General features: G+C 48.3%; 1 protein-coding gene across 1 annotated transcript in view; it reads right to left on the bottom strand.

Moving 5' to 3' along the window:
• Positions 1-27606, bottom strand: part of Lerp (lysosomal enzyme receptor protein) — a 164809-nt gene that overhangs the window by 108842 nt on the left and 28361 nt on the right. The window contains exons 7-15 of the mRNA XM_084605664.1: positions 27433-27542; positions 25106-25264; positions 19213-19347; positions 17415-17564; positions 13749-13886; positions 13219-13384; positions 9330-9620; positions 5350-5512; positions 2408-2563 (exon numbers count right to left, since the gene is read on the bottom strand). Coding sequence (XP_084461790.1) covers positions 2408-2563; positions 5350-5512; positions 9330-9620; positions 13219-13384; positions 13749-13886; positions 17415-17564; positions 19213-19347; positions 25106-25264; positions 27433-27542 — 1468 coding nt within the window. The remainder of the gene's footprint in view (positions 1-2407; positions 2564-5349; positions 5513-9329; positions 9621-13218; positions 13385-13748; positions 13887-17414; positions 17565-19212; positions 19348-25105; positions 25265-27432; positions 27543-27606) is intronic.

Below are 27606 nucleotides of genomic sequence, written 5' to 3' on the forward strand. Positions count from 1 at the left end.
GCTAGCTGCATCCACTTGACCCCTGCGAACTTCTTAATCTCATCCGCCCACCTAACTTTCTGCCGCCCCCTGCTACGCTTTCCTTCCCTTGGAATCCAATTTGTTACTCTTAGTGACCATCGGTTATCCTCTCTTCGCACTACATGTCCTGCCCATGTCCATTTCTTCTTCTTAATTTCCACTAGAATGTCGGTAACTTGAGTTATTTCTCTGACCCACTCTGCACGCTTTCTATCTCTTAATGTTACCCCTACCATTTTTCGTTCCATAGCCCTCTGGGTTGTCCTCAACTTAAGTAGAACTCTCTTGGTTAGCCTCCACGTTTCAGCCCCATAAGTGAGTACAGGCAAGATGCAACTGTTTTATACTTTCCTCTTGACTTTTTTTTACCATGCTTTTTTTTTTATTGCCCGGCGTCAAAATACATTGCAGGAAAAAAAAATACAAGCCGCGAACTCCTCCGCCTGCTCGGAGGCGGGCTAAACATGCGTGCTGCTTCGCAGCGAATTGCAGCTCATGCACGCTGAATTCGACCCTCCAGAAGAAAATGCCGCATGCGGTTTCCAAACAAGTAAGGAGCCCTAATTGAAAACGTGCTTGAAAAGCCATGCTCTTCGTCGGACGCGAATATCCCTCCGTAGGAAGAGCACACCAACGCGCTCCCTCAAGAGCGCCGCGCCGGCCGCGCGTCCGCAGACGTACTACGTACCCTCGGGCGACGGGCAAGCCATTTATGTCCGTACAATCCCACCACGCCTCCGGTGCTCACCAGCTGGATACAACACGCTGTTCCCCCACAAGTTCGGCGCTGTCTGCGGAAGCGCGCAGGGCGAGCCACAGAAAGTGCGCCGCTGCAGCTCGACTCCGGCCGCGGGCGAGCTCACCATTTGGCCAAATCGCGCCTCAATTCTGCACTCTGTGGGCTCCGAAAAGGTTATCCATTTATCCAGTGACGACTTATTGAAATGTGCCCGCGCCACACACGCGCAGTGCGACGATGCGACGATCAAACAACACAGACGTCGGTGGCTGATCACGGTTATCCATGTTTGGCGTGAGCGGCAGGGACGGCCATAGGCTAGCCATGACCACATTCGTAAAACGATAGCGTGCCAGAAGTCCCGGGTCACTGTCACTCTCAGCTGATGCTTTAGCGAAAGGTTCGGTGCATCCTTGTCCTATCTTCTTTCGTGAAACGTTTTGGTATACCGGTAGAACGAATTCCACACAGCGAGCGAGCGATGCGATGTCGGCCATGTTTACAAGCGGAGTGGCGGTCGAGGAGCGGCCGAGGTAGCGTCGTCCCAGACTCGAGATTCTCGAGAAAACTCAAGTTTTCTCTGCCGCTGGAGGAGCGATTCGAGTGGAGATTGCTTTGTGAAACGAAAAGCAGGCCTCGAGGGCCGCTTGGAGTAGAAGTTCGAGTGAAGGCGTGTTTGTGAATACGGCGGTAAAAGTCAGTGTCATGATCGCAGCTGACCGCGTGATTTCGTTGACTCATCACACGGCAAACGGCAGAGGGTGATGCGATCGGCTTTGGGGAAGGCGTACAGTCCAATGCGTGGAGCGGAATTTGATGTATCGAACATCGAACGACTGGTGAAACTGAGTTCGATGTACGACGCAGCTTTCCTATACTTTTACATGGGATTTTCAAGAGAATATTCCGCGATTTTGATATAACCAAAACTCGAGCTATCCAGGTTCGACTGTAATGCCATGCTAAATGGGCTTCCGTCCTGATTACATGCACTCTAGTTCAACCAGTTTTACACATGAGCAGCTGCAGGAATGGGCTTCCCTACATAGAGCTTCTCCATATACACAGAATTTTGCGTTTCGCAGCGCGTTAAAAACAGTCATTTGATAGTTTGTGGGGTGGTCTCGAAAGAGTAAAAAAGAATAATGTAGTGGATACTACACAGATTTCCTCTCTTTCGCACAAAAAGGATAAAAATGAGCAAACTGTGCCACAATGACCTTGTTCTGGCACTAGTGACTTTTCTGACTGCGTCCCACTGACATTAACCGAGAGTGGTGCTCCAGTGAAAAAGCTCTAGGGATGCTTAAGCTTTGCCTTTAAGAAAAGAATGTGATAGCATTATTAGGTCCCATTTGCACTGTCCAATTACTTGGTTCATTTTCATTCAGCTTGAACCAACAAGCCTTCGTGGCCTTTCCTTTGGTTACAAGAGCCTCCCTAATTTCCTAAAAAAATTGGTGTTATGCAAACAGTGTTGACCTATTCCTGAATTTTATTGTTCCATTAAGACCTTTCGCTCATGGCCAAGGGCACGACTATGCTAGATTTTCTGCAACATAGAAACCTTAATGCTGTCATGTCAAAATGTGACCCAGTACAACTCTAGAAGCATGTGGCACATCAATGTAGGTACTTTGAACTCACCTGGTTCGGGTCACAGATGAAATTGATGAGGGTGGAGTAGTTTGTGTGCTTCTTAAAAGGGCATGGGTCACCCTGGTCATAGTGGAGCGACAGATGCTGCGAAATGTTTTGAGGAGCATGGCGTGCCTGACCAGCATTTCCAACGACAACTTTGGTCTGCAATGAAATCCAACATAAATTCACATTTCAGATATACACGCACACATACAACAATGCAGAGGCCCAGCAATGCTTGCGGGAGATTTTAGTGCAAGAGCAGAACTTAAAACAGTCAAATCCAAGAACGAACATTGTGCGAAACCTCTGCAGAAATAGGATGGAAAAAAATAAAAGAAGAAGCCCTTTGAAATGGAGCAGATTTCAGCCTAGGAATTTCTCTTGGGTTGAAATCTCTGTTTTACTGCCATTTGCTCGAACTATTCACAGCATATTGGAGTTTTCACCAACTCCCACACATGCACAAAGGATCCAAACACACCGCTGTCACATTGCCCTCTTACGGTGCGTTAAAGGTGAGAGGCTGTATGACAAGCGGAAAATTGACAACCTGACTGTGTGCAATTCGAAAATTGGGTCAACCCACTGTTACGTTTCTCCACCGACAAGTGGGACAGCTGACGCGGCCACCGCATAGCAACAGGCAGAACCGCGAGCGGATCGGCCATTTCGGCGCCGTTCATCGGCCGCGCAACGCTTCCTCCCGCGGGCGAGTCTCAACGTGATCCTGCCACGCACCAAATGTGTGTGCGTGCGTGTGTGTGCAAACGCCGGCCAAGCCTGGAGCTCGTGGGAGAGTGCGCCGCCCTCGCCCGTCTGCAGGAGGTGGAGGAGATGCGTTCGGACCACTTGCGATTGAGTCATCCCATCTTGCCCAGACACGTTGGGCGCTCCATTTCCTGTGAGAGTTTACCCTTTCCCTGTGAACGGGAAAACCTATAAAAAGCAGCCGCCGACTCCGCTGAGTTAGAGACTACGTTGACGTCTAGACACCAGCTGTGTGAGAGTGTCTGTAATCTCTCCGGGTCAGCTTCTCTGCCCGTTCTTTCACGATGTTGTAGTAGAGGTTGTTGTTTCGTTGGAAGACGCCTCGTCTCTGCTGGAACCGTTGATGCCGTCCGCCGTCCACGGAGCCGCCAGGCCAACGCTACCGAGGGGCGCGCGACCCGCATGTAATAACTGCTGGCAGCGGTGCGATACTCAGGCACACGCGACCCAAACCTAACAACTGGCGTCAGCGGTGGGCTGAGCACGCGAGCCTCAACCTAATACCACGCTTAAGACAGACTTGGGCACCCCCAAAACTTAGGTTCCACAAAACAAAGATTAGGTCAGAAAGTTCTTAATATGCAGGGACAGCCGACATTTGGACGCTTTCCCAATACTACATTGGTTGGAGAAATCAAACCTTCTATCAATTTTTTTTTTTTTAAGTGCAATGTCTGTGCATCACAGCACGATACTCAAAATAAACAAAAATTGACAGTGGCTTAGCTCAGCTATGCTAGGATATACGTAGCGAGAGGTATGTTTCCCTGGCTGAGCTTGTTGCGGTCGCTGTATATTTAGCAATGAGAGACATTGGGTATACATATCTTTTATTTATTTTGTTTAACAGAGACAAAGATTACCCAATGATCTGTGAAGTAGCATGCAGCGATCTCAATTTTGCCTATACAGTATTTTGATTTGGTAGAGTCTCTTTGATATACAAAGTTTATAGCAGTTCCCCATTATCTAGTGTAGATATGAGAGTCCAAAACTAATTATAGTCAAACTTTTCTTTCATACACTCCATTGGCTATCTCTGCGGCTATGCACAGACTATTATGCTCGGCAGTCTGGCATCTCCATATGGCAAGCCGCTCCTCTCTCTGTTCGGGCACCTACGCTGCTCTCTTCACTTTCTTACGCTCATTCTCTCTTTGTTGAATAGACAAGTGCCAACCGGAACCTTAGGATCAGAAAAGTTAATCTTCACTTTCCTATACTGCCATTTAGCAGCGGCTGGACTCTCCTCTGCATCGACGTCAAACATTGTGATACAGCTGCCTGTGTCATCTCTGCCTTTCAGACACAATGCTGCGCATCCAACACACAATTCGGGTGAGAGCAGCGTGCGGCGAGGCGGCAACGAAGCGCGCAGCACACCTGTGAAGCCTCTCTGGTTACTATGGTATTGGCACATACGCACAACTGCTCATCAGCGTGACGTCACACGCAGCTCCAATGGTGGAGCGGGCGCGCAGCCGCTGTGACGGCAAAGCGCATACCGCACCTGCTGCTGCTCTCCGGCTGCCATGGTAATGACTGGTAATGACGCATGCACACAACTGGCCTCTCCCAACCCCAGCGAAATGGTCCACTGGTAGCCCAGTGTAGTAAAAAAAAAATGCACACCACAGCTCTCTAATCACCTCCTGGAGCTTTCCCTTGTTAAGTTCAAACCATAATGTGCTTTTGCACGCATCAGTTTATGAACTAGATTTCTGAGCCTTGAGGCTGCAGCAGACGGCTGCGAACCAACTGCACCCACACCATCCCTTTGAGCATGAACTCCATGTCAAATCCTAGCACTAGGGCATTTTTCATCTAGTTCATCAAGCTGTTCCCACAGACAACAGGAAAACCAGTGACTGCGAGTGCGGAACTCAGATTTGAAACAAATTAAAACACACGCCACTGTGGCAACAGTGTTTGCCTATCGAGATCAAGGAAACTGCATTAAATCAGGGCCACGGCGACCTTAACTTAATGGGAGACGAAATGCAAAAGTACCTATGTGCTGCTGTGTTATGTCAGCACAAGCAAAGAACCTTTGATGGTCAAAATTAATTTGACAGGCCTCCATTACTACCTATCACGGATGGCAGGTGGAGTGTTTTATTAACATGCAATCTAAGAAGGGGTGCAATCTAAAATGGAGCAAGGGTGGACAGCCTCACCGTGCCATTGTGGTAGGAGTGCATGATGCAGACAGCTGCGTTGGAGGAACAGCCTGGAAACGGGTGCCTCAGTGGCCGACATATGCTCAGGAAGGCCACCACCGAGTGGTCCACTTCGTCCTGCTGAGCTATCCAGTTTCCACCAGGATTCACTTGGTTCAGCCTAGTAAAAAGGTGACAGCAAAATGACTATCAGAAAAGTGCAACCGAAATCTGAACAACCATTAATCAAAACATGCAGTAAACAGCTACTAAGCAATACCGCAAAAACCCGCGTATAGTACGAGGTTTTTTTCAAAATTTTAGGATGTAAACTTTCCGCCTCGTACTATATTCGGGTCCCAAAATTTTCAGCCCCAAGTTCGTAGTTCTTGTTTCGTTACAGCCCGGAAATATCATCATCAAGGTTCGCAACGAAGGATGCGCCGTCTAGTGGTGGCATCAGCTACCTTTCTTTCTCTGTTTACAGTGTTCTAGAACACTGTACTCTGTTGATGCGTCGCCATTGTCGCCATTTTGGACATCGACTAGGCTACTAGGCGAAGTGCGCATGTCAGTGACAATGTCGGGTCCGCGGAAGCAATATTCAGCTGCTTTCAAAAAAAAAAAGTAATAGTAGCAGCTGAGACCATCGGAAATTCTGCGGCAGGGCGACAGTTCGGCGTCACCGAGGGCAGCATTCGTGGATGGAGAAAACAGAAAGAAGCCCTCTTTGCGTGCTCTGGCCTAAGACGAAGTTTCCGGGGGCCAAAAAACGGAGCATATCCGGAGATTGAGCAAGGCCTGACCTCCTTCGTACAGGAACAGCGTGGACGACATCTGCCTGTGAACATCGAGTTGCTCCAAGCAAAGGCAAGAGAGATCGCAGCGGAAAAAAACATCCCACGGAGCGATTTCAAAGCCAGTAGGCACTAGGTGTCTCGGTATATGCACCGCGCTGGGTTTTCGTTGCGTCGAAGGACGTCAATATTCCAGAAGCTACCCGCAAGCTATGAGGAGCAGCTTGTGGCGTTTCAGCGGTACGTTATATCACTGCGAAAAAATGTGAACTTTCCGCTGGGCCAGATCAGCAACGCCGATCAGACTCCGGTGTACCTAGACATGCCCTCTGCACTCACAGTGCATGAAAAAGGTAGCAGGCAAGTTTGTGTGCGTATGAGCAGAAATGAAAAAACACGGGTGACCGTAATGTTGGCGTGCACTGCGGATGGCCGCAAGCTACCACCCTATGTAGTGTTCAAGCGGAAAACGTTGCCAAAAGGTGAGCAGATTCCCAAGAATGTTGTCATCCGATGCCAGGAAAAAGGTTGGATGGACGAGACTTTAGTCCTGGATTGGATAAAGTCCGTATGGTGTCGGCGGCCTGGAGCACTGCTCGGTTTACCGTCAATCCTTGTGTTGGACGCCTTCCGCTGCCACCTAGCAGACTGTCAAGAGACTGCTACGCGAATCTCGCACTGAGCTCGTCGTCATCCCAGGAGGGATGACATCGCAATTGCAACCGCTCGACGTATGCATAAACAAGCCTTTTAAAGACGCCGTAAAACGCTGTTACGCTGAGTGGATGAGGTCGGGAGACCCCGAAGTGACTCCATCGGGGCGACTGAAGAGGGCTTCTCCAGCAGTCCTCTGCAAGTGGATCGCGGACGCATGGGCTACCATCCCTGAGGAGGTCATCGTTCGGGCGTTTAAAAAGTGTGCAATTTCCAATGCACTGGACGGCACAGAGGACGAGTTCTTGTGGGAAGAGCTGTCCGACAAACTGTCAGACGTTTCACTGTCTTCTGACACTGAAACGGACGACGAGTGAAAACGAGATGCTGTGAAAATAAAGGCCTTCTTCCCTCGTATTATTTGCGGGTGAAAACTTTTTTTTTTCCATTTTCGCTACCTCATATTGCACCTCATACTATACGCGGGTTCGTACTATACGCGGGTTTTTACGGTATACGGTGTAGTCCACTTATAACGATACCAGATATAGCGATATATCGCTTATAATGGTCAAATTCTTGAGATTAATGTTTTCCCTTTTCTTTTTTTTTTTAAGAAGAAAGTTTAGTCATAAAAACAAGCATTACATAAATTATACAGAAGGCTGAGCTTGCCCCTATGTAAAAATATAATGCTCAACTATTAGAGGAATATCGGATACAATTATACTTTTCTGGCCACCCGGAAGATGTTAACCACAATAATTTGTTGGAATTTTTGATAATAAAATATTAAGAAGAGAATAATGCGAAAACTGAAAACGGAAAAGTATCAGACTAGCGTGGCTGAATCCAGGAGGGTGTATTGCATGCGGTTAGGAATTGAGCGCAATATTAAACACAATCGATGCCTGTCCCGCGGCCGTATCACCACACCATCGTCGATTGTGCGTCTGCGGAAGATGGAGACAACCGAGGAAGACTATAGTTTTTAGAGTAAAACAGCAGATTCATCGGAATTTCCGGCAGGGTTTTAAGGTTCGCACTTGATTTTAACATCAGGGCTGGGGATGTCCTGCAGTTCATTCAGTTGCTGACTGGTCTCGTACACGTAAAAGGACTGCCGCCATCATACACGCTACTGGAAACTATGCCCACAGCGATTGTCAAGCTTTAGCTGTCGCTCAAGCGAGAGCAAATTTCCGACTTTTTTAAGCATGCGTATGTCATATCATGGAAGTTTTTGTGTCCTGTAATAACACTTTCAGTGTTCTTCATGATCCACGTTTTTCGATCTGATTCAGTCCCTGCTGGTAAGTAGGTAAGCCTACATGCATGGAAAAATATGTGGGCACGCTCTTTTTTTTCAATATCATTATAAGTGGACTGCACTGTAGTACACTTTCTGACAGGCTAAATGAGATGCACAGTAATACAGTAAGGCCTCAGTAACTCCAAATCATTGGAGCCATGAAAAATACCTTAAGAATTGTTCGAATTAACCAAGCAGAGCAGAAAAATATAGGACACACGTGAAAAAGTGCTGCTGTAAAGTATTACTTTCATGGGTTGAACTTAGAAATTACTTAATCAGAGATGCAGGTGATTAGCCTGAGCCAAGCCCTACCACACAAAGAAACTGTGCACACTACTCCCATGGCATACAGAAGTAAACCTGTCTTGGGCACAGAGCAACAGCAGTTGCATTGCCGGGCATGCAGTGATGCTGCTAAGAGGCAGCTACGATGCCAGCAGGTTAGCTCAACGTTGCTTTGACAAAGTTGCCAAGAGCAACAGAAGGGAAAGTTCGGTGAATTGGAGGCTGTTCATGGTGGTATGGTGGGCGCTAAGAAAAGAAAACGGTGCCAGTCCCGTGTTTTCTTCTCTTTGCCAAGCCCACATGGCTTTGGAGCCAGTATTCCCCAGCTGTGGTACAGCAAGTACTAGTATGTCTTCTCCATGCACTTTAGCAGTCTGCAAACCATATCAAGGACTAGTTGTTATGCTGGGAGTAACGGGGCTCAGGCGCTTCACCTATCAACCACAGGCATCTCTAACTGGTGTCTCCTCACAGTTCCAGAAGGTCATCACTTCACCAAGCTTCAGTCATAATTGAGATTTGGCATTTCCGCAAAGCACCAGGAATTTACCGGGTAGACAGAGGCTGCTGGCTCAAATTATACAGTAAAATTTAAATTGGAAAATATGGGATGGCACAAAATCTTCAAATTACCAAGGATTCACTGTATGTTTGCTCTAACACTTTTTTGTGTACACTGGACACTCAACAATAGGAGTTGGAAAACCTCCTCCAATATGCAGTCTTCTACACCTTCACCACCAATGCTCTTACTTGCTCCATTACTTGCCATAGCAACCAAGAAACGAATAAACGTTTTTACTCACGAAGCAGACAAGATATGCTTACAAAACAGTTCTGTAACAGAACATCTGCAGAGTCCAAAAAGAGTGCTAAGAGCAAGCTCTAATGGCATGCATGACAACAAGCATCAGAATTGTCGCTTTATAACAGGTCACTGAACTCACCTGGCCAAGTCATAGCTCATGTTAGTGTGTGGGTCCCTGTACACGCAGCCCACAAAGGACGAGGGTGGGCAGGCATAGCTGGTGTACCAGGCAAACGCATACGTGCGGTTTGCCTCGTCCAAGAATTGTGGCTGGCCTATACCAGCCTCGTAGTCGCAAAGGAAGGTCAGCATAGACGAGCGTGGTGTCTTGCCAGGGTCATTGTATGGTGTGCCACCCGTGTATGTCAAGTTCAGCATGCCATCGACGTACGTCAGCTTGGAACTGGCCTGCCCCAGAGACCAGAAGCGCCTGCAACCAGAATGACCAAACAACCCTGCACTGATGACATAAAGCCACACAATGTCGGAAGTCTACTTTCCCTTTGTGGGAAGAACTCTTTGTCTGCAACCTTCCCAATCCACAACTCTGAAGGTCAATTTGTGATCATTCTAGAGGTACAAATTTCCTCTAAAACAATCACAAATTCGGTCCCAAAAAATTTTTTATAGCTCCTGCATTCTTTAAAGCCCTGTCATCAAACATTCATACTTATTTGACTATCAGACCACAGCACAATCAGCTATAGAAATTCAACCCACAGCAATAACATCAGGCTAAAGAAATTTCCATCACCCCTTCAACAGACACAGTTGCTGCGATGCACACCATTTTTTTCCATCTCTCCTTCTACATCCATTTCAACTTCCTTCTAGCCGCACGCAGCACGTGTTGTGGCCCAACTTGCACCAGCAGGGCTTAAAAGTAATAGAAAGATCAGAGACCCCCTGCGAACAGATGTACAGATTGCATGAAATCGAAGCAGGCAACCATGTTCCTGAAAAGTAAAATCTTAGTCGCACTACAAAAAGGCTGAAACTGATGTATTTTGTGCGAGGGTCAGCTCTTGTTGATATCACCAGTTCGCATTACACTAAGATTGAATTGATGCTCACACAATATTATTTAGCGATTGGAAGGCTGTACCTGTCGTCTGTCAAGCAGACTGCCCTTGATGTTATGTTTTTGTTTTCAGTTCATTCAGTTCGGGAGCAATTTTGTTCTTTACTATTCTCACCCACTTGGCTGACTATGTACAAAGTGTAAACAGAGCTTACGCTTTTTATATAAAGTGTATTCAAAGTTCATTTATTAGCAAGCATTTTATTTAAATTTGCAAAGTCTCCATCGCACCAATCCATCTTAGATGTACTACAGTCGAGCCGGTTATATCGAACCCGGTTATATCAAACTTGGATATATCGAATTTTGGTTATATCGAACTCACGGAATATCCCCTTGAAAATCCCATTAAAAGTATAGGAAAGCCGCGTCATATATCAAACTTAAATTCACCGGTCGTTCGATATATCGAACTCCGCACCAAGTGTGCCTTCCCCAAAAACGATCGCATCACCCTTGACCGTTTGCCGCGTGGCGTTTTCAAGCCATGCGCAGAAGGAATGAGAAGGAACAGTTCGGCGACGGCTGGTCTGAGCAGCGGCACGTGCATCTGCAGTTATCGTTTCCCGCGCGCCAACACATGACGTTTGCAAGCCATGTGCGTGGGTGTGCCCATTCTTTTCCCGAGCTATCTCCCTCCTTCAGCCCGCGCTATGCATGCGCCAAGCCAGCTCAGCCAGTTTTCAGACAGACGTCAGACGCTTTCTCCAGCGCGTGTAGCGAACCCTCTGCACGCGGCGGCTGACGTGGCTATGGCGCCTGTGGACGTTAAGAAGCGGCAACTCTGTCTTTGCTTTTTTTTTTTTTTTTTTTTTGAGTCATCCTTTCTTATCGTTGTGCTGTTCAAACGTTAAACAGCAACATTTTTTTTTTTTTTGCGGGAGTCGTTTATCCTGCATGTATGAATCAACGAAAGCAGGCGGTCAGCTGCTGCGATCATGACGCCCGCCCCAAGCGCGGCGTAGCTTGTGCAATCAAGCCATCACGGGCACTCTGCCAAGTTTGCTCCCCGCCACCGCAGGAGCTACCAAAAGATTAACGCGCCCGGACGTTATCGCTGCGCAGCATCTTGGCAGGCTGCCAAGAAATGAGCTGTGGATGAGACCACCGAAACGGAGTGATGCGCGCCATTGACATGCAAGCAAAAACGCTCGCGATTTCTGCCGCGGCGACACAGAAACCTTGTTTTGAGCTGCCGTGGTGGTTCGAGCGGCGAGAAGGACGCAGTTCCAACAAGTTTGAAATTTTTTGCTCTGTCGCTGCCGCTCGTCGTTGAGATCGCTCAATCGCTTGCATGTGAGCGAGCTGGCCTTTACGCATTTTTATTTTTTTTTTTCAAATTCTCGGGTGCAAAAGTGGAGAGTGGGTTCATTACGCGAAAATACGGTATCGTTTTTTCACATCGTAAGTGCTGTCACAAGCCGATTTCTGTATATCGAATTATCGATATATCGAACTATTTCGCGATCCTATTCGAGTTCGATATATCCGGGTTCGACTGTATATAAATTTGCGAATACAGTCGAACCCGGTTATATCGAACCCGGATATATCGAATTTTGGTTATATCGAACTCACGGAATATCCCCTTGAAGATCCCATGTAAAAGTATAGGAAAGCCGCGTCATATATCGAACTCAATTTCACCGGTCGTTCGATATATCGAACTCCGCACTACGCACTGGAAAGTGTGCCTTCCCCAAAGACGATCGCATCACTCTTGGCCGTTTGCCGCGTGACGTTTCAAGCCACGCGCGGAAGGAATGAGAAGGAACAGTTCTGGACAGCGCCGCACCCATTCGCCAAAGGCGCGCGCATCTGCAGTGCGCATCTGCAGTTATCGTTTCCCGCGCGCCAACACATGACGTTTGCAAGCCATGTGCGTGGGTGTGCCCATTGTTTTGCCCAGCTCTCTCCTTCAGCATGCGCCAAGCCAGCTCGGCCCGTTACAGACGTGGGACGCTTTCTCCAGCGTGTGTTGCGAACCCTCTGCGTGCGGCGGCTGACGTGGCTATGGCGCCTGCGGACGTTAAAAAGCGGCAGCTCTGTTTTTTTTTTTTGTTTTTTTTTTTTGCGAGAGGCATTCTTTCTTATCGTTGTGCTGCACGTGCGACGTAGCGCAAGATATGGCGGCTGCGGACGTTAAGAAGCGGCAGGCTTTTTTTTTTTTTTTGGCGAGAGCCGTTTATCTTTGCATTTATGGATCAAGGGAAGCACGCCGTCAGCTGCTGCGATCATGACGCCCGCTCCAAGCGCGGCGTGATAAATCGAACCAGACTTGTGCAATCAAGCCATCACGGGCACTCTGCCAAGTTCACTCCCCGCCACCGGAGGAGCTATAAAAAGATAAACGCGCCTGACGTTATCGCTGCGCAACATCTTGGCACGCTGCCAAGAAATGAGCTGTGGATGCGACGACCCAAACGGAGTGACGCGCGCCATCGGCATGCAAGCGAAAACACTCGCGGTTTTCTGCCGTAGCGACACAGAAACCTTGTTTTGAGCTGCCGTGGTGGCTCGAGTGGCGAGCGGGACGCAGTTCCAACAAGTTGGAAATTTTTCGCTCTGTCGCTGCCGCTCGTCGCTGAGATCGCTCAATCGCTTGCATGTGAGCGAGCTGGCCTTAAAGCATTTTTTTTTTTTCAAATTCTCGGGCGCAAAAGTGGAGAGAGGGTTCATTATGCGAGTGGGTTGATTACGCGGCAAATACGGTATCGTTTTTTCGCATCGTAAGTGCCATCACAAGCCAATTTCTGTATATCGAATTATCGATATATTGAACTTTTTCGCGATCCCCTTCGAGTTCGATATATCCGGGTTCGACTGTAATGTTACATGACTGAGCCAAGAGCTCTGGGTGCCAGCCTGCAGGCCTGCACACCTTTTCCATCGTGAAGTCGACTGAAGTGCGATGAGGTAATAGTTCCATGGTCGACAGTAAACTCACCCACTGGAGATTGATACCTGACACACCGCTGCATTTGCACTGCTGCTGCCAGCACTGCATGGAGTGCCATCTGCAGCTCCACACACATTCAGGAAAAAGCTGTACCCGCCGTGCTTCACTTCATATGGCTTGCTACTCTTCAAAGGGTTCAGGTTCAGCTCAAAGCCTGCAATGGGAAAAATTATGTGCACTGGTCCAGAAGCAGAGGCACAATGACGTAACGAGACTGAAAGGTAGCCTTTCTCAACTCAGATCATCAACAAGTGGATACTACAGGATGAAAAGTGAAATGTTTCACATATGACAAGAGCCCTGCAAAGTGTGCCCGATAAGCACATGTTCAGAGAAAATAAAGAGCATGCTTTTTACTCTGCCAAAGGGCAGTCGATAGCTAGCTGGAGCCTTAGCCTTGCATCATTTTCCCAAATGCCCTCTGACCACACTCTTTGCTCCTCTCCAGGGTTAACCTAACAATGCTGTCTTGCCTAACACAAGTTAGTCTCAAAGGGACCCAAAAAGAAATGCCTTACCCAGCGCATCATCATAGACCCTGCAGTCTTGGCCAACATAGGCCGCTTGCGGGCAGGCAACCGCAGAGTGCCACTCAAGCTCCAGCAGACACTCTGACTCAACTTCTCGCACAACCTGTGGGCTAGTCGAAACCGCACCTGAGAAAGCGTGGACACAGTTATTACCCTTCGGCTACCAGAAAAGAAAGGAGGGGTACAGGGTTGTGAATTCCATCAGAAAGGGGCACGCAAACTGGTTGCCTAAGAATAGAAGGAATGCTGTAAACAAGAGGAGAAATGAGCTGGCAAACCAAGAAACAAACATTCAGCAAGAAAAGTAAAACCTAAAGGAAAATGAAAGACAGCACATCACCTGTGCAAGGCCATTAGGAATGGCAAGGAAGACTTGTGACAGCATCCCAAGTGTTAAGGCTGTGGGGATACACGTGAATCCCATGTACCGTTATCCAGAGAGCTTATGCGCGAGCTGCAAGGGAGGGTGGTGAGATCAGGGCACGCCCTGTTCCCAGGACCCCGAGCGGGAACCACATTTTGCTCGTTGTCACAGACCATTTCAACAAATGGGTGGAGCTTTTCCCACTACGAAAGCTGACGGCACGCATAATCATGGGGAAGCTGGTTGAGGTGTTTGCACGGTTTGGCTACCCCAAGCAGTTGATAACGGACAATGCATCATACTTCACTGCTAAACTCTTTGTGGACTCCTGTGTTGCCTTCGGCATTAAGCACAAGAGAATAACCACGTACCATGCCCAGGAGAATCCCACGAAGTGCGTGAACCGCAACATCAAGCACATGCTAGTTGCATTTGCGGAGACGCACAGTGGCTGGGATACCAGTCTCCCAGAGATTGGTTTTGCTCTCAAATCAACCGTGAATCGCTCAACTGGGTACACACCTGCCGCCCTCAACCTCTGCAGGGAGCTGTCGAACCCCGTAGACCGTACTCTACAGGTTCGTAGCAACAACCCAAATGCTCGATCGGCACGCGCCGACTACGCGACCAGGCTGCGCGCGAAGACGACTGAGACTTTGGACAAAGCACGATGGAATCGAGCACTGCTCGTGCTGAGCAGAAAGCGCAGTATGACCGCTTTCACCGAGAAATTCACCACAAACCGGGTGATCTAGTGTTGAGGCACAATCATGTCCTGAGCAACGCCAGTAAGAAGTTCTCTGCTTCTCTGGCGCCGAAATGGTCAGGACCGTACCGAGTTTGGCAGAAGATCGCTTTGCTTGTGTACAGGCTGGCAGACTTGAAGTTAAGACGGGCCGGCGGACAGTTGCATGTCTGATCTCAAATCCTACGTTGATAGAGGGAATGAGCGGCCCTGGGAGAACGTACTCCCCAGTCAGCAGGCAGCTGTACAGAGAGGCAAGGGTCGACATTCGAACATCGCGCCTCGTTACAACTTGCGCCCACGGCATAAATAACTGAGAGCAATTTCTTGTGCTGAATACGGATTGGTTGCTCTGTGTCGATATTCCGTGCATTTTGCTTCCAAAACAAGCACGCGCTTTCTCTTTGGAAAAGTCCGAGTGAAGGCTGGTTTAAATAAAAAAAGCAAAGGGCAAAAAAATAATTAGGGAAAAAGCAGCCTTGCAGCCGGCCGAGAGTGGGGCCGGCGGACACCACGACGGCCACAGCGGCATCAAAGACCAAGTTGTCCAAAGAATGGCCGCGTTCCTGGACCCAGAGCCTGCTGTCACTGTCAAGCAGGAAACCAAGAAAAACAGTTTCCGGTCGGCCACGGAGTGAGCGAGATAAAGTTCGTGGAACGGGAAGGTGTACTGCAGCGAAAGCTACTGCAAAGAGACCGCCCTGGCGCCGTTTGGGGCTCGTGGCTTGGCTGGCCTGTTCGCCACCCTCATGCCCCCCTCATGCTGCCCTGGCCAACTGATGAATGCTTAAAAGAGACATGTGGTCATGACACTTTCACCCCTCGCTCCATGGTCATCTGCGGTGGATGTCAACCCTGCCTTCCTGTCCAGCATCCATGGCCTTCTGCAGCGACACCGGCGGCTGTGAGCTCTCTGCAACTTTTTATATAGAGTCAAACCCACTTATAACAATACAGAAGCGCCATGAAAATATCACTTACAACCGATAATTACTATAACCGGGTTAGGGGGTTAGGCTGACACAACAAATAAAACATTATTAAACTACACATTTAATGAGGACGAGGCAGTTTATACTTTTTATTTCGTAGCTGGTAGAAACTCGTAATCCGTAAGTACTGTGTTTCACAGCAATCTGGCCGAAATTTTTTTGCAGGGCGTCCAACTGCTGAACATAGTGCAGTGGAAGGTTCTTAGCAAAAACAAAGTCCCGCAAGGAATCTATCATTCTCAAAGCCTCCTGGTCAGATGCAACCTGCATAGGTTCCGGATCATCGTCGTCGTTGCTGCTGTCACCGTTCTCCACACCAGTGGCTGCTGCGACCATAGCCTCATCTGTCGTGACTATATCACCGGCATGCAAAAAGTTTCAACGCAACACTGTCCTTATCACTCACTGTTGACCAAAGTTAAGTCATCACTGTGTCGGCAGGAGCTTCGCAACTTTTTGCGTTGCCGACATTCTCAGTGAAGCCCGCCTGGGGTTCATGAAGGTGGAGCTTACTTCTGCCCATGCTCCAAACATTAACTGCACTGCCATCAGGAACAAGATCTTCAAGTCTGGTGCCGGTCGGCATTCTCTGACAATCCTCCATTGCTGTTCGCGGAAAATCCAGGGCCAGCAAGATCGCGGCAATGATGATGGCACACTACGAGAACCATGCTAGAAGGACACGTGCACGAACGCTGCTGCATGCCTGCCAGCCACAAAACATGTGCGGCAGCAAAGCAAGGGCCTGGACAAAGCAAATAGGGGAGGATAGTGAAGCGCACCATGGTCAGTGCACCCTCATAATAGACTGCTCCACAGTGCAGAGGCCGTAAGCAAGACTGCCACCATCTCCTTCATCACCCGATCATCGTAAGCACTTAGCTGCGGGCCGTGAGCGCAAAGCCAGAGCAGAACGCTCCTCTCACCTCCTCGTGTGTGCTCCCCTTTTGGTTGTTTTATTTCATCACCCTGTATGCGAGCGCAACATTCGCTCGCTACGGTGGTTGTATTTGAGTGCTATAATTTGCCATGTACTCGAGCAGAAAAAAACCTGTTCGAGTATGCAACTCGTGTTTGCCCCTCTAGACCGAACCTGCCGCAGTGGCGACCTCGCACCACGGTTTGGGGGTCACAGCTCTATCTGCTAGGGCTGGCACGTTGGGGCTTGAAGGCAATTTCTGCACTAGCCTCCTCTAGGTCGTTGTAACAGGAATAAGCTCCATAAGACAGAGAATGGGAAAGTTAGTACATCATATTCAAGACTGAAAACAGTACGACACATGGAATAAGAAAGAACAGCGCATCGTGCTGTTCTTTCTCGTCCTATGTGTTCCACTCTTTCTCCTTCGTAACCATAAGTGTGCCTTAATAATGACACCACTGGGCTGATGTCATCTTGCCTGCCACCTGCTGCATTTAACCCTTTGTTCCAGCTTTTCACCACCTTGACATCAGGATGCCTTCTTATCTTCTTACCAGTGATTTGATTAGAGAAGACAGTTCTAGCATCATTGAAAAAGTGGACCGAACAAAGAAAGAACAAGGAACGTTACCCGGTTTGCAGATGAAGTTGATCATAGAACGATACTTCTTGCCATTCCAACACAGGCTACCTTCAAAAAACAGCAAGGCAGTTCTGGTTTGCATGTCGTACTGAAGCCGAGAAGGTTCCATGCCGTAGACTGCACTCTTTCCATTGCTTCCTACAATGAAAAGCCAAGTTTGCAATTGTGTTGGATAAGCTGATCTGTTGCCAAGCAGGTCGTATAGATTGCATGAGCTTGTGGTCTGCAAACGCACTCATCTACGTTTTTATGGCAAGCAGGAAGTACAGAGCTATTCCCTCAAGGCACCCTGAAGTTGCTGTACATTCACAAGACTTGTAACCAAATACCGTATACACGCGTGTAATGGCCGCACGCATGTAATGGCTGCACCCCGAACTTTAGAAAGAAAATTGGGAAAAAAAACTTTAAAAAAATTTCGAGAGTAAAAGCCGCACCATGAGTTTCAGGAAGTTGGGCAGTGCCGTCTACTGTGCGGTGTAAGAAATACGGAACGTTTTGTGGTTACTGCCGCCAGGTGGGGCCCAAAAATCAAGTGAAAGCCAAAATGAAGCGTAAGGTTAGAAGAAGAATTGCCAATAAGAATTAAGAACAAAATATTTGAGGAAAAAAAAAATTCGAGCATGGGGGCAGCGGCCACCACCTCCGTTACAAAGGGGGCGCTCCTAGCCGCAGCGATGCCCACCGTTACAAAGGGTGAGGCCAGCAAATCCAATCCAATCCAATCCAAGTCTGTTCGCTCCTCTGTTTTACAGCTATTTCCTCGATCGCCCGAAGCATATCACGTGCGATCTCGCAATCGGAACGCATCGCTGCCCTGATTTGTTCTGCGCTCGTGAGCTGAAGATTTTTTTAGTTATACCGCTCACTTTAAGCTGAAAGTGATTCACTACGCGAAAGAAGGAAAAAGAGCGGCTAGACGAAAGTTCGGCGTTGACGAAAAGTGTGTACGGCGATGATGCTCTCAAGATGATGCCCTCAGGAAAACAAATGTTCAGAGGCACGCTTTCCGAGGGAAGCAGAGCATGTTTCCACAAGTTGAAGACTCACTTCTCGAGTACGTGACGGAGACGCGGCGCAACGGCTTTGCTGTTTCGACTGAGATGTTGCACATGAAAGCGCTAGACATTGCACGCAGCAAGGGGATTGCGGCTACCGTGTTTAAAGCCAGCAATGGGTGGATTTGGACACTGGATGTTTTGAGTGATGTTTTGGACACGGGACGAGCCTGAAATCCCGACGAGTTTAACGGAGGAGGACAAGAGTTTTTTGACAATAATAAAGGCAGGTACCACCGCAAATAATTTTTTTCGCTGTCTTTTTTCTCATGTAATCGCCGCACCCCGATTTTCACCCCAATCTCGGAAAAAAAAGTGCGGCCATTGCACGCGTGTATACAGTATATGAAGTCCTGTGAAAAGAGAGGCCCGTAACATGAGATTCACATACAAGCGCATGAACATCAAAAGAGATATCCTTCTAAAATACCGCTTACGACACATGTTCAATATGCAAGTCATATGCAGTTTCTGAGGTAAAAAGGTGAGTACAAAAGCAAGAGGGATGACATCAATTGTATGGGAAGCAGACTGATCAAGTACATCTCATTTCACTTATAAGTGAGAACAGAAATCTGGTGTCCCCAAATCTGCCATCGCACACCTACTTCCTTCCCTTTCAATACCAAAACATGATGCACAAGTTCAAAGAAGCACCCATGCCACCATGAAAATACTTCACAAGACATTACATTGTGCCTTGGAACTTTTCTTCTTCGACTACTTACTCTTGACACAAACTGTGCTGCCTAGGCCACAGTCCTTTCCCACAGTAGTCTTGTCCAAGCCCTCACAAACATTGCTCAAAATAGAACTCTCCATGTCACTTGGCAAGTTACCGAGAGCAGTCCATGGAGTTTCACCTGCAAGAGATAAAAATACACATTTCTAGTTGATCTAAACACTGAAATCTCCATACGACTTAGCTTGCTCTTTCCTCAGAAACAGAACTGCTAGAACACAAGAAATGCGCCGACTGCCATCGAAAGCTGCCACTGGCGAGGAGCCACGAGTGGGAAAAAGTAGCACCAAGTCAATGCATCCAGCCATGATGCAATCGACAAATGGCATTAATCCACATTTTCACAAGCTGTGATATTACTCTGCTATTGGTTGAAAAACCAACGCACATGGGAGCTGCAGCTGCAATCTGGTTCCGCAAAGAGCCAACTGCTCATGTGAAGTGGCAAGGTGCACACTTTACAGCCATCCACAGCCACTTACAGCCACTTTGCAGCCATTTGTCGCACGCACCCGTCCCTAACATTAACTGCACATGTGCAGTTGGGGGCCAGTGAAGCACATGTGTGTTGTGAAGTAAAAGAACTGCTTTAAAACTTTTGCATGCATGTATCCATATGGGTCATTATCACAGCTTTTACCTTCAGCCTGTTCCAGGGTCTGCAAGCGTCTCTTATTTTTGTAAGCACAGTATTGATCTGGCATTCCAGGACTGCCGATAGCATGACGACAGGTACTATAGTACAGTGAAAGCTCGTTAATTCGAACCTCGGTAATTCAAATTTTCGGATAATTCGAACTACACTACTTGGTCCGGCCAAGCTCCATAGAGATCTGTGTATAAAAAAGCCTGTTAATTCGAACGCGAGTCGGTTCCGCTACGAATAATTCGAACTACGCGCCCCCGCGTCTAGGCGGCTTGGCGCACATCACACGGCAAAAAAAAAAAAAAAAAAAAAAAAAAGTAAAAAAACATCTTTGCGATCGGTAGGCATAATTAGAGGCTGCGCATCCAAAACGGGGACAGAAGATGGAACCAGGTAAAACTATGGACGAGTGGGTAAAACTTAAATGGCACTATGACTGGTGTGGTGGCCGGCCGGCAGCGTTGGAGGGAGGGGACGGCGGCCGCTGCAAGGTCAGTGCATGGCCGCGCAGCGGCAGCTGCCTGCTCTCTCTTCTGCGCAACCTCCGTAGCTCGCAACTAAATACTCGTTAATTCCAACCATGTTAATTTGGAAATAGGGATGAGTACTGCCGGCGCGGCTCCAGCCAATGCCCATAAAAGGCTATGATCTCGGACGGGCACTATGGGTTAAACTTTTTTTTTTTTTTGCTATAGCCATCTATCCATCCACCTATCAGTTGTCAACGGAAGCACGCGAGTCAGCCGCGATCATGACGCCAGCTTTTAGCACCATTCGTTCCGATGATTGGAGTGGCAGTAGATGGCGCCGCCCACCCCAGCATGAGCGAACATACTGAAAAGGAGGCTTGTATAACCGGACAAGCGCTGGCACTTTGCCAAGCTCGCTTTCCTCCCCGGAGCTAAAGTCAAAAGATAAACACGCCGTTATCGCTGCGCAGCATCTTGGCGCACTGCCAAGAAATGTGTTGTGGACCATGACAGCGCGAAACGGAGGGACACGCTAAAGACTGACGCATTTATTATTCTTACTTTTTTTTTTTTTTTAGATTCGTAGGCACGAACAGGGCTGGGTGGGTTCATTATGCGAGCGAGTTCGTTACGTGACTAAATACGGTACATTTACCGCAATACAAATGGTTTTGGTCAGTTTTTTTCGAGGCCATTCGATAATTCGAACATCGGATAATTCAAACTTTTTTCCCGGTCCCGTGAAGTTCGAATTAACGAGCTTTTACTGCAGCTACATCCATCACGTATGCATACAAACAATATAAATTTGTACTCAGGCCAAGCAATATTGCCACCTGGTGTCCCCATGTTCTTGCTGCGCCTGGAAGAAGAGGACACTGAAGTTGACTCTCGCGTGCTGTGCGCCGAACTTTGCCTACTGGTACAGCTTCGTCCCGTCATTTTAGTCAAGTCTAGCCCTGTTGTCCGTGATATATTTTGGTGGAGGTGCGGGGTATCGATCCCAGTATATGTCCCACACTCCTCCGCATACCCAGGATTCAGGTCCTGCGCCAATCGACACTCCTGTTCACCGCGCTAGCCGGAGGAACCTAGGCCTACCACCTGAGCACGGGCCGTTGGAATTCACCACCGCAGCCGCACCTCGACCTGTCATGCAAACTCCAACGTACTACACTCTACAGAGCCCACAACTGCCTAAGCCTTTCCACGGCTGTCAGACGGAAGACGTCGAAGACTGGCTCGCCCAGTTTGAACGGGTCGCCGCATTTAATCAGTGGGACGACGCCGCAAAGCTCAGGAACGTCTTCTTTAGCCTGGAAGATGGCGCTCGTACTTGGTACGAGAATTGCAAAGGCGCCCTAACATCGTGACGCGAGTTCTGTCGCTGCATCCTGGACACCTACACCAGCCCGGATCGCCGAGAACGAGCAGAAAGGGCTTTACGGTCTCTCATACAGATGCCGAACGAGACCATAACCATGTACGTGGAGGACATGACTAGGCTGTTCCGACGATCTGACCCGGCCATGCCCGAAGAGAAAAAGGTGCGCCATCTCATGCACGGCGTTAAGGAACAACTGTTCGCTGGGCTCGTGCGCAACCCGCCGAGCACAGTTGCAGAGTTTTTTTCGGAAGCAATCACAATGGAAAGGATGCTCCAGCAGCGGTCTACGACCTACGACAGGCCGGTACTCGCCGCTTTGCTCATGGAGCCGCATTCGGCATTCGGGGCTAGTCCGGATCTTCTTCACGACATCATCCGCTCCATTTTGCGTGAAGATCTCCAGAAGCTTTTCAGTGCTCCCCAGCCGTCGGTTGGCTCTGTCGCTAGTATTGTCCGAGAAGAACTCCAGCAAGCACTTCGGCCTTCGGTACCAGCTGCTAACCCGCCATCCTTTTCCACCGAGTCCTGTCGGCCAACGTATGCAGACATCTTGCGACGTCCCCCAACTGATTCCACACAATTACTGCCACCCAACCAAGGTTCACTGTATTCAGCCCAACCCGAGCCGTACATCGACAACCGCCGACCACCCCAGCGAAAGGCAGACCTGTGGCGTGCCCCAAATCGGCAGCACCTGTGCTTGCACTGCGGAGAAGCTGGTCACCTGTATCGACAGTGCCCATATCGACAACTGGGACTGACGGGTTTTCCCATCGACATGCGTAGCCCTCCTTTAGGCCAACGACCCCGGGATATTGAGGACTACGTATCCCAGCAGCGCATGGCGCCAACTTTTAGACGACAGTCACGATCTCAGTCTCCACGCAGACTATCCTCGCAGCCCAGCTCCTCCGGAATGGCGCAGCGACGGCCGCCTAGTCCGAGCCAGGAAAACTAAAGACAGCGACCTCAGGGGGCGAGGCCGCTTCAAATCGACGCGACGAAGACCCCCCGACAACGCGACCTGTGAGCGACCGCGACTTGACGGCCCCGACGACAGCTCGTACACGTGAAGATAGACTCTCGCTGGATATACCCGTGCTCCTCGACGGCTATAAGGTTAGCGCATTGGTAGACACTGGTGCTGATTTTTCGATTTTAAGCGGGAAGCTAGCGGCGCTTCTAAAAAAAGTGATGACGCCATGGTCTGGCACGCAGATTCGAACCGCTGGCGGACATGTAGCTCCGAGCGGTCAGTGCACGGCGAGAGTCCAAATTCGCAACTCCACGTTTGTTGTCAGCTGCCTTGTGATACCTGACTGCTTCCGCGACTGTATCCTTGGTGTCGATTTTCTCCGGGAGTATGGGGCCATTATCGATCTCTGGAAGCGTACCGTGACTTTTTCGACCGAGAAAGCTGATGATACTGACACCGCAGACCGCCAAAGCCGTGCCCCTCTTCGAATTTCTGCCGAGAGCGTTTCTATTCCACCACGTTCTAGTGTTTTTGTGACTGTTAACTGCGATGAACTACGTGACGGAATGGCGGTCGCTGAGGGCAACCAGCCCCTTTTGCTCACCCACGGCATCACCTCAGCGAGGAGTCTCATCCATCTGCGTAACGGCCGATCTAAGCTCCTGGTGACTAACTTCACGAACGAACCCCGCCATCTTTTCCGTGCTACCGCAATCGCATTTGCCGACGCCTTAGCGGACGTTTCTGAATTTTTTACGTTCGGAGAAGTTGAAAATGTGCGCCCATCCCTTGATCGTCTGGATATTAGTACAGATCTCTCGGAAACACAGCAGCACAATCTGCGTTCTCTCCTTCTAAAATACAGTGCTTGTTTCGCGACGGCATCGAAAATTCGGCAAACGCCTCTTGTGAAGCATCGTTGTCCGTGACAATATCAATGCATGTAGAATCACTGATCATCTCTATGAGCAGCTCCGCAATGTGACGTGCTGATTCCAGCCACAGTTCCGGCATATAAAAGCAATCTACAGCAAGCCATGAGATTACAGTCACCAAATGCAAACCACTGTCCTATGCACCAAGGCATATTTAGAGGAAATTTGTATACTTTGCCACAAGAGAGTATTTATAGATAGCTTTACCTGTAACTAGAATATGCGCACTGAAGCCAAATTAGCAAGGTGATACACCATACATATTTCTTTAACACATCATGTAAGCAACTTTCGTCACCATGAGTTAGAAATGTTCTGCAGTGCTATCCCTGCAAATGTCAACAACATTTAAGCCCCATAATATATTTTAGCTATGCTACCCTGCACATTCACACGTCACGCCTTTGAGCCAAAGCCTCTCATGGAAAGCACAAAAAAATAATTATATCCCCAAGACCAAGGGAATATGTGGTGCAGTGCAGTCACTTCTTACCACAAAAAGCCTGTGTGGCATTAGACAAGTAAGAGATGTAAATGGCTTCTATATTTCACAAGAAACCAGTGCAGGCTTAATCATTTACAGTGGCATGCTTCTCTCAACACTAAACTAGAAAACACCCCGCCGGGATGGCGCAGTGGTTACGGCGCTTGACTACTGTTCCCAAGGACGCGTGATTGATTCCCAGCCTCGGTGGCCGCTTTTCGATGGAGGCGAAAAGCAAGGCGCCCGTGTGCTGTGCGATGTCAGCGCACGTTAAAGAACCCCAGGTGGTCGAAATTTCCGGAGTCCTCCACTACGGCGTCTCTCATAGCCTGAGTCGCTTTGGGACGTTAAACCCCACAAACCAACTTAAACTAGAATACAGCTCATAAAAAACATTGCACAGCGCAACTAAAATCAGTGATCAGCAACACATATTTCATGTAACAGATTGCACAAATCAGAATGCTTTTTGTTCCCACAGCAGCTCCTGGCACTAGCAAAAAGGCTCTCATGGTAATCAGATAAGTAACTGAACTGGAAAAAAACAAACAAAAACAAAAACAAAAAAAACGGCAACATGAAATAAACATTGCACATATCACTGGAGAGAGAGAGACAGAAATAAAGCCAATTGCCTACTGCCATCACTTGCACCAATCATCACAGACAGGGATCCGTTTTGCTGCATGCTAACCCTGTGTATGAACTTTGGCAAATTTACTTATTTTACTCAATTTTATACTGGCTACCTGAATCATATTTTCTAATGATTTAATGCCCTGCAAACTTGACGTACAGATGCTGCAGCTTCCTATGGCTGGCCACTTCCAGGAGTACAGTGGTCAAGCCCACAGCCATCAACTACTGAGACTAATTTTATGTGTTGCAATGATCAAGCATTTTCCTGAAGTGTATCCATTATAAGCAGGCAGGGCTGAATCATAGAGTTATCAACAAAATCATTGGCAAGAAAAGACTTGCCTCCAGACCGCGACAGTGGTCTGAGGTCAATTCTGACCCCACCCTGCTCGATGACACAGTCCTCTTCCCGTGGCTTGGGGCATGCATGGGCAGTCTCCCAAATGAAGTGGTATGTGCAGGCATCCTTATCCAACAAGCCAAACTGCAGCTGCCCAGCACCTGAAAAAGAGCACAATAGTGTACTGCTGCCTCTGCTGTGCTCAAATTAACCAAGAATGCCAGTCCTCGCAGTATAAAGAGGACAACACCGTTAGCGAATATTTACCTAGCAAATGCAGAGAAAGAACAAAAATTTATCCTGTTTGTGCATAAAAAGGGCACTGAAAGTATTACAGGGCTTCATACGATAGACAAAGCTGCAATGACAATCCACAGTGCCCTACTCACAAAACACAATGATTGCACACAGCCTAAAGGCAGGCAATCGCAATAAAACCTCAGTAATTCAGCCCCACTAATTAAAAAATTCGAATAATTTGGACTGTTGCTGGAGTTTTGCAAAACACCCATCTAAGTCAATGATGTTGGAAGCTCATTTATTTGGACGCCTCGCAGCTGGAATCTCTAACATGCACACAATTGCAAGCATTGACAATCTACGTGCCGATATTTGTCGGGATTGCACAATTTCGTTTCTGGGGCTTTGCCACCAGCCCGCGGCGACAGTGGCTATCAGCCGCCCAGATCAGCCTGAATAATGAGCCCATAGCAAACATGGGGTTTAGAACAATAAACGCCCCGTCACAGATTTTTGTAACGCAACAGTGTTATTAAAGGCCCCATTCACAAAAAATTCGGCTTCGCCACCGGCGTTGAGACAAAAATAACAAGCATGGCATTGGCAGGTGGTAGCTAGCAGCTGACATGACCACTCATTGACTGGAACTAAGATTGCCTGATGTGTTTGGCAGGAGCGAGCTGCCAACTCAGGCTTCTCCTTTTATGTGGGAGGATGATATCAAAATCAGCCTGCCAGGATCCTTGCATTCACGTTATCCCCAGGCTCCCCAAGCACCTTCATAAGGCTTGGTTAAAGGGCCACTGTCTAGGGAAGGACCTTTTAAGCAAAGGAGCGCAGTGTTTCGATCAGGTACTGGAGATAGTCTGTGCAAAATACTACAGCGATATGTGCACTGCCAAGCAGCAAAAATACAAATCAAAGCCCTCTCATCCTCCCCATCGGGAAACCAGCTTCCTCCTTTCTCTACGAGCCACAAGGATGACGTCGTAGTCGAAAACGACATCCATTGGTCTGTCTCGCTGTCTGAGAGTGAAGGATGGGTGTCTACCGCTCGCTGCGCGCTTTTCCCTCGCCACGGCCGGACTGAATCCAGTGGCGTGCGCTCGCTCCCCCATTTTCTTTGTTTCTTTTCGCGCACATGGAGTGCCCTGCCCCACCTCCCGCCAAACGCAGAAAAGGAAGGGGAATTCGTCTTGCGGAGGCTAGACGACCGGGCAGGAGAGTGAAAAACCTTTGCGGGGGAACGGGAGGAGAGAAACACGACAGAATCTGGTGATTGCGGTGACTCTAACTGCTTTATTAGATACTCTTCAAAAACATTTTGGTGCCTTGCGTTCTGGGGGCAAAGTCTCACAGTCACCGGGGAAGAAAAGACTTTTGACCGGAGGGTAAACAGTGGGCCTTTAAAGCAAGGCTTTATGTGTGTGTTGGTAGCCTATGCTATTGAGACGTATCCTTAAAGGCAGAGCTTAGGTGTCCCCCATAACTTTTACATTCTTTTGAAGGCCTATCATGCCGCCACCACACCAATGTGTGCCTCCCTCTTCCATATGCATGGCCTTTTTGTCCTTCCAGGGGCCTGACACTGTGCTCATTACATGCTGTTCCCCTTTTGCATACGCAAAGAAATTCCAGCTCTACGATAATGCACAGTAAAAGATGCCAAAGAGACCTTAGCCATTATGCAGTAGTCCTGCTCCTCACAATCTTGATAATGTAAATAAAGTATTTCATGGGACTGCAAAAAAATCATTGCTGACATGGAGCTTTCAATTGAAAGTGGGCAACCATTGCCCAGGTTTTCACCAAACGAATTTCACTTTTATGTGAGAGGCTTTTGGCAGTATTGAATCCACAAGGTTTTACTGTGCACTGCAATCATCAACAGACCGAAACTAGGAACAAATTTTACTTAAAACTCCAGCCTCAAAAATGTGTTCTGGCGTGAAGGATGACTAGCTAGACATATCAAACTAAAAGACTTCCATAATTGCTACAAAGCAAGCATACACTGCCCGTGAGAGTTCATTGCCACTCAATTGAAAAGTGAATGCGCACCAGCACTTAGGTGGTATTAACAAATTACCTTGTTCTTTATTGCACACAAAATGAATGTTGCTTGACCAGGGAGACCCAGGTGAGGAAGGGCATTCACTGCCATCCGTGAACCGCATTGTAACTACATCATCAACAAACCTGAAAGTAAAAACCAAAAATTAAGAAAAAGAAATAGGCCCACTTTGATTCCAAAGTTAACTAA

This window comes from Amblyomma maculatum, chromosome 1 (assembly GCF_055883805.1).
Source record: "Amblyomma maculatum isolate TAMU_Amacu chromosome 1, ASM5588380v1, whole genome shotgun sequence".
Lineage (NCBI taxonomy): Eukaryota > Metazoa > Arthropoda > Arachnida > Ixodida > Ixodidae > Amblyomma > Amblyomma maculatum.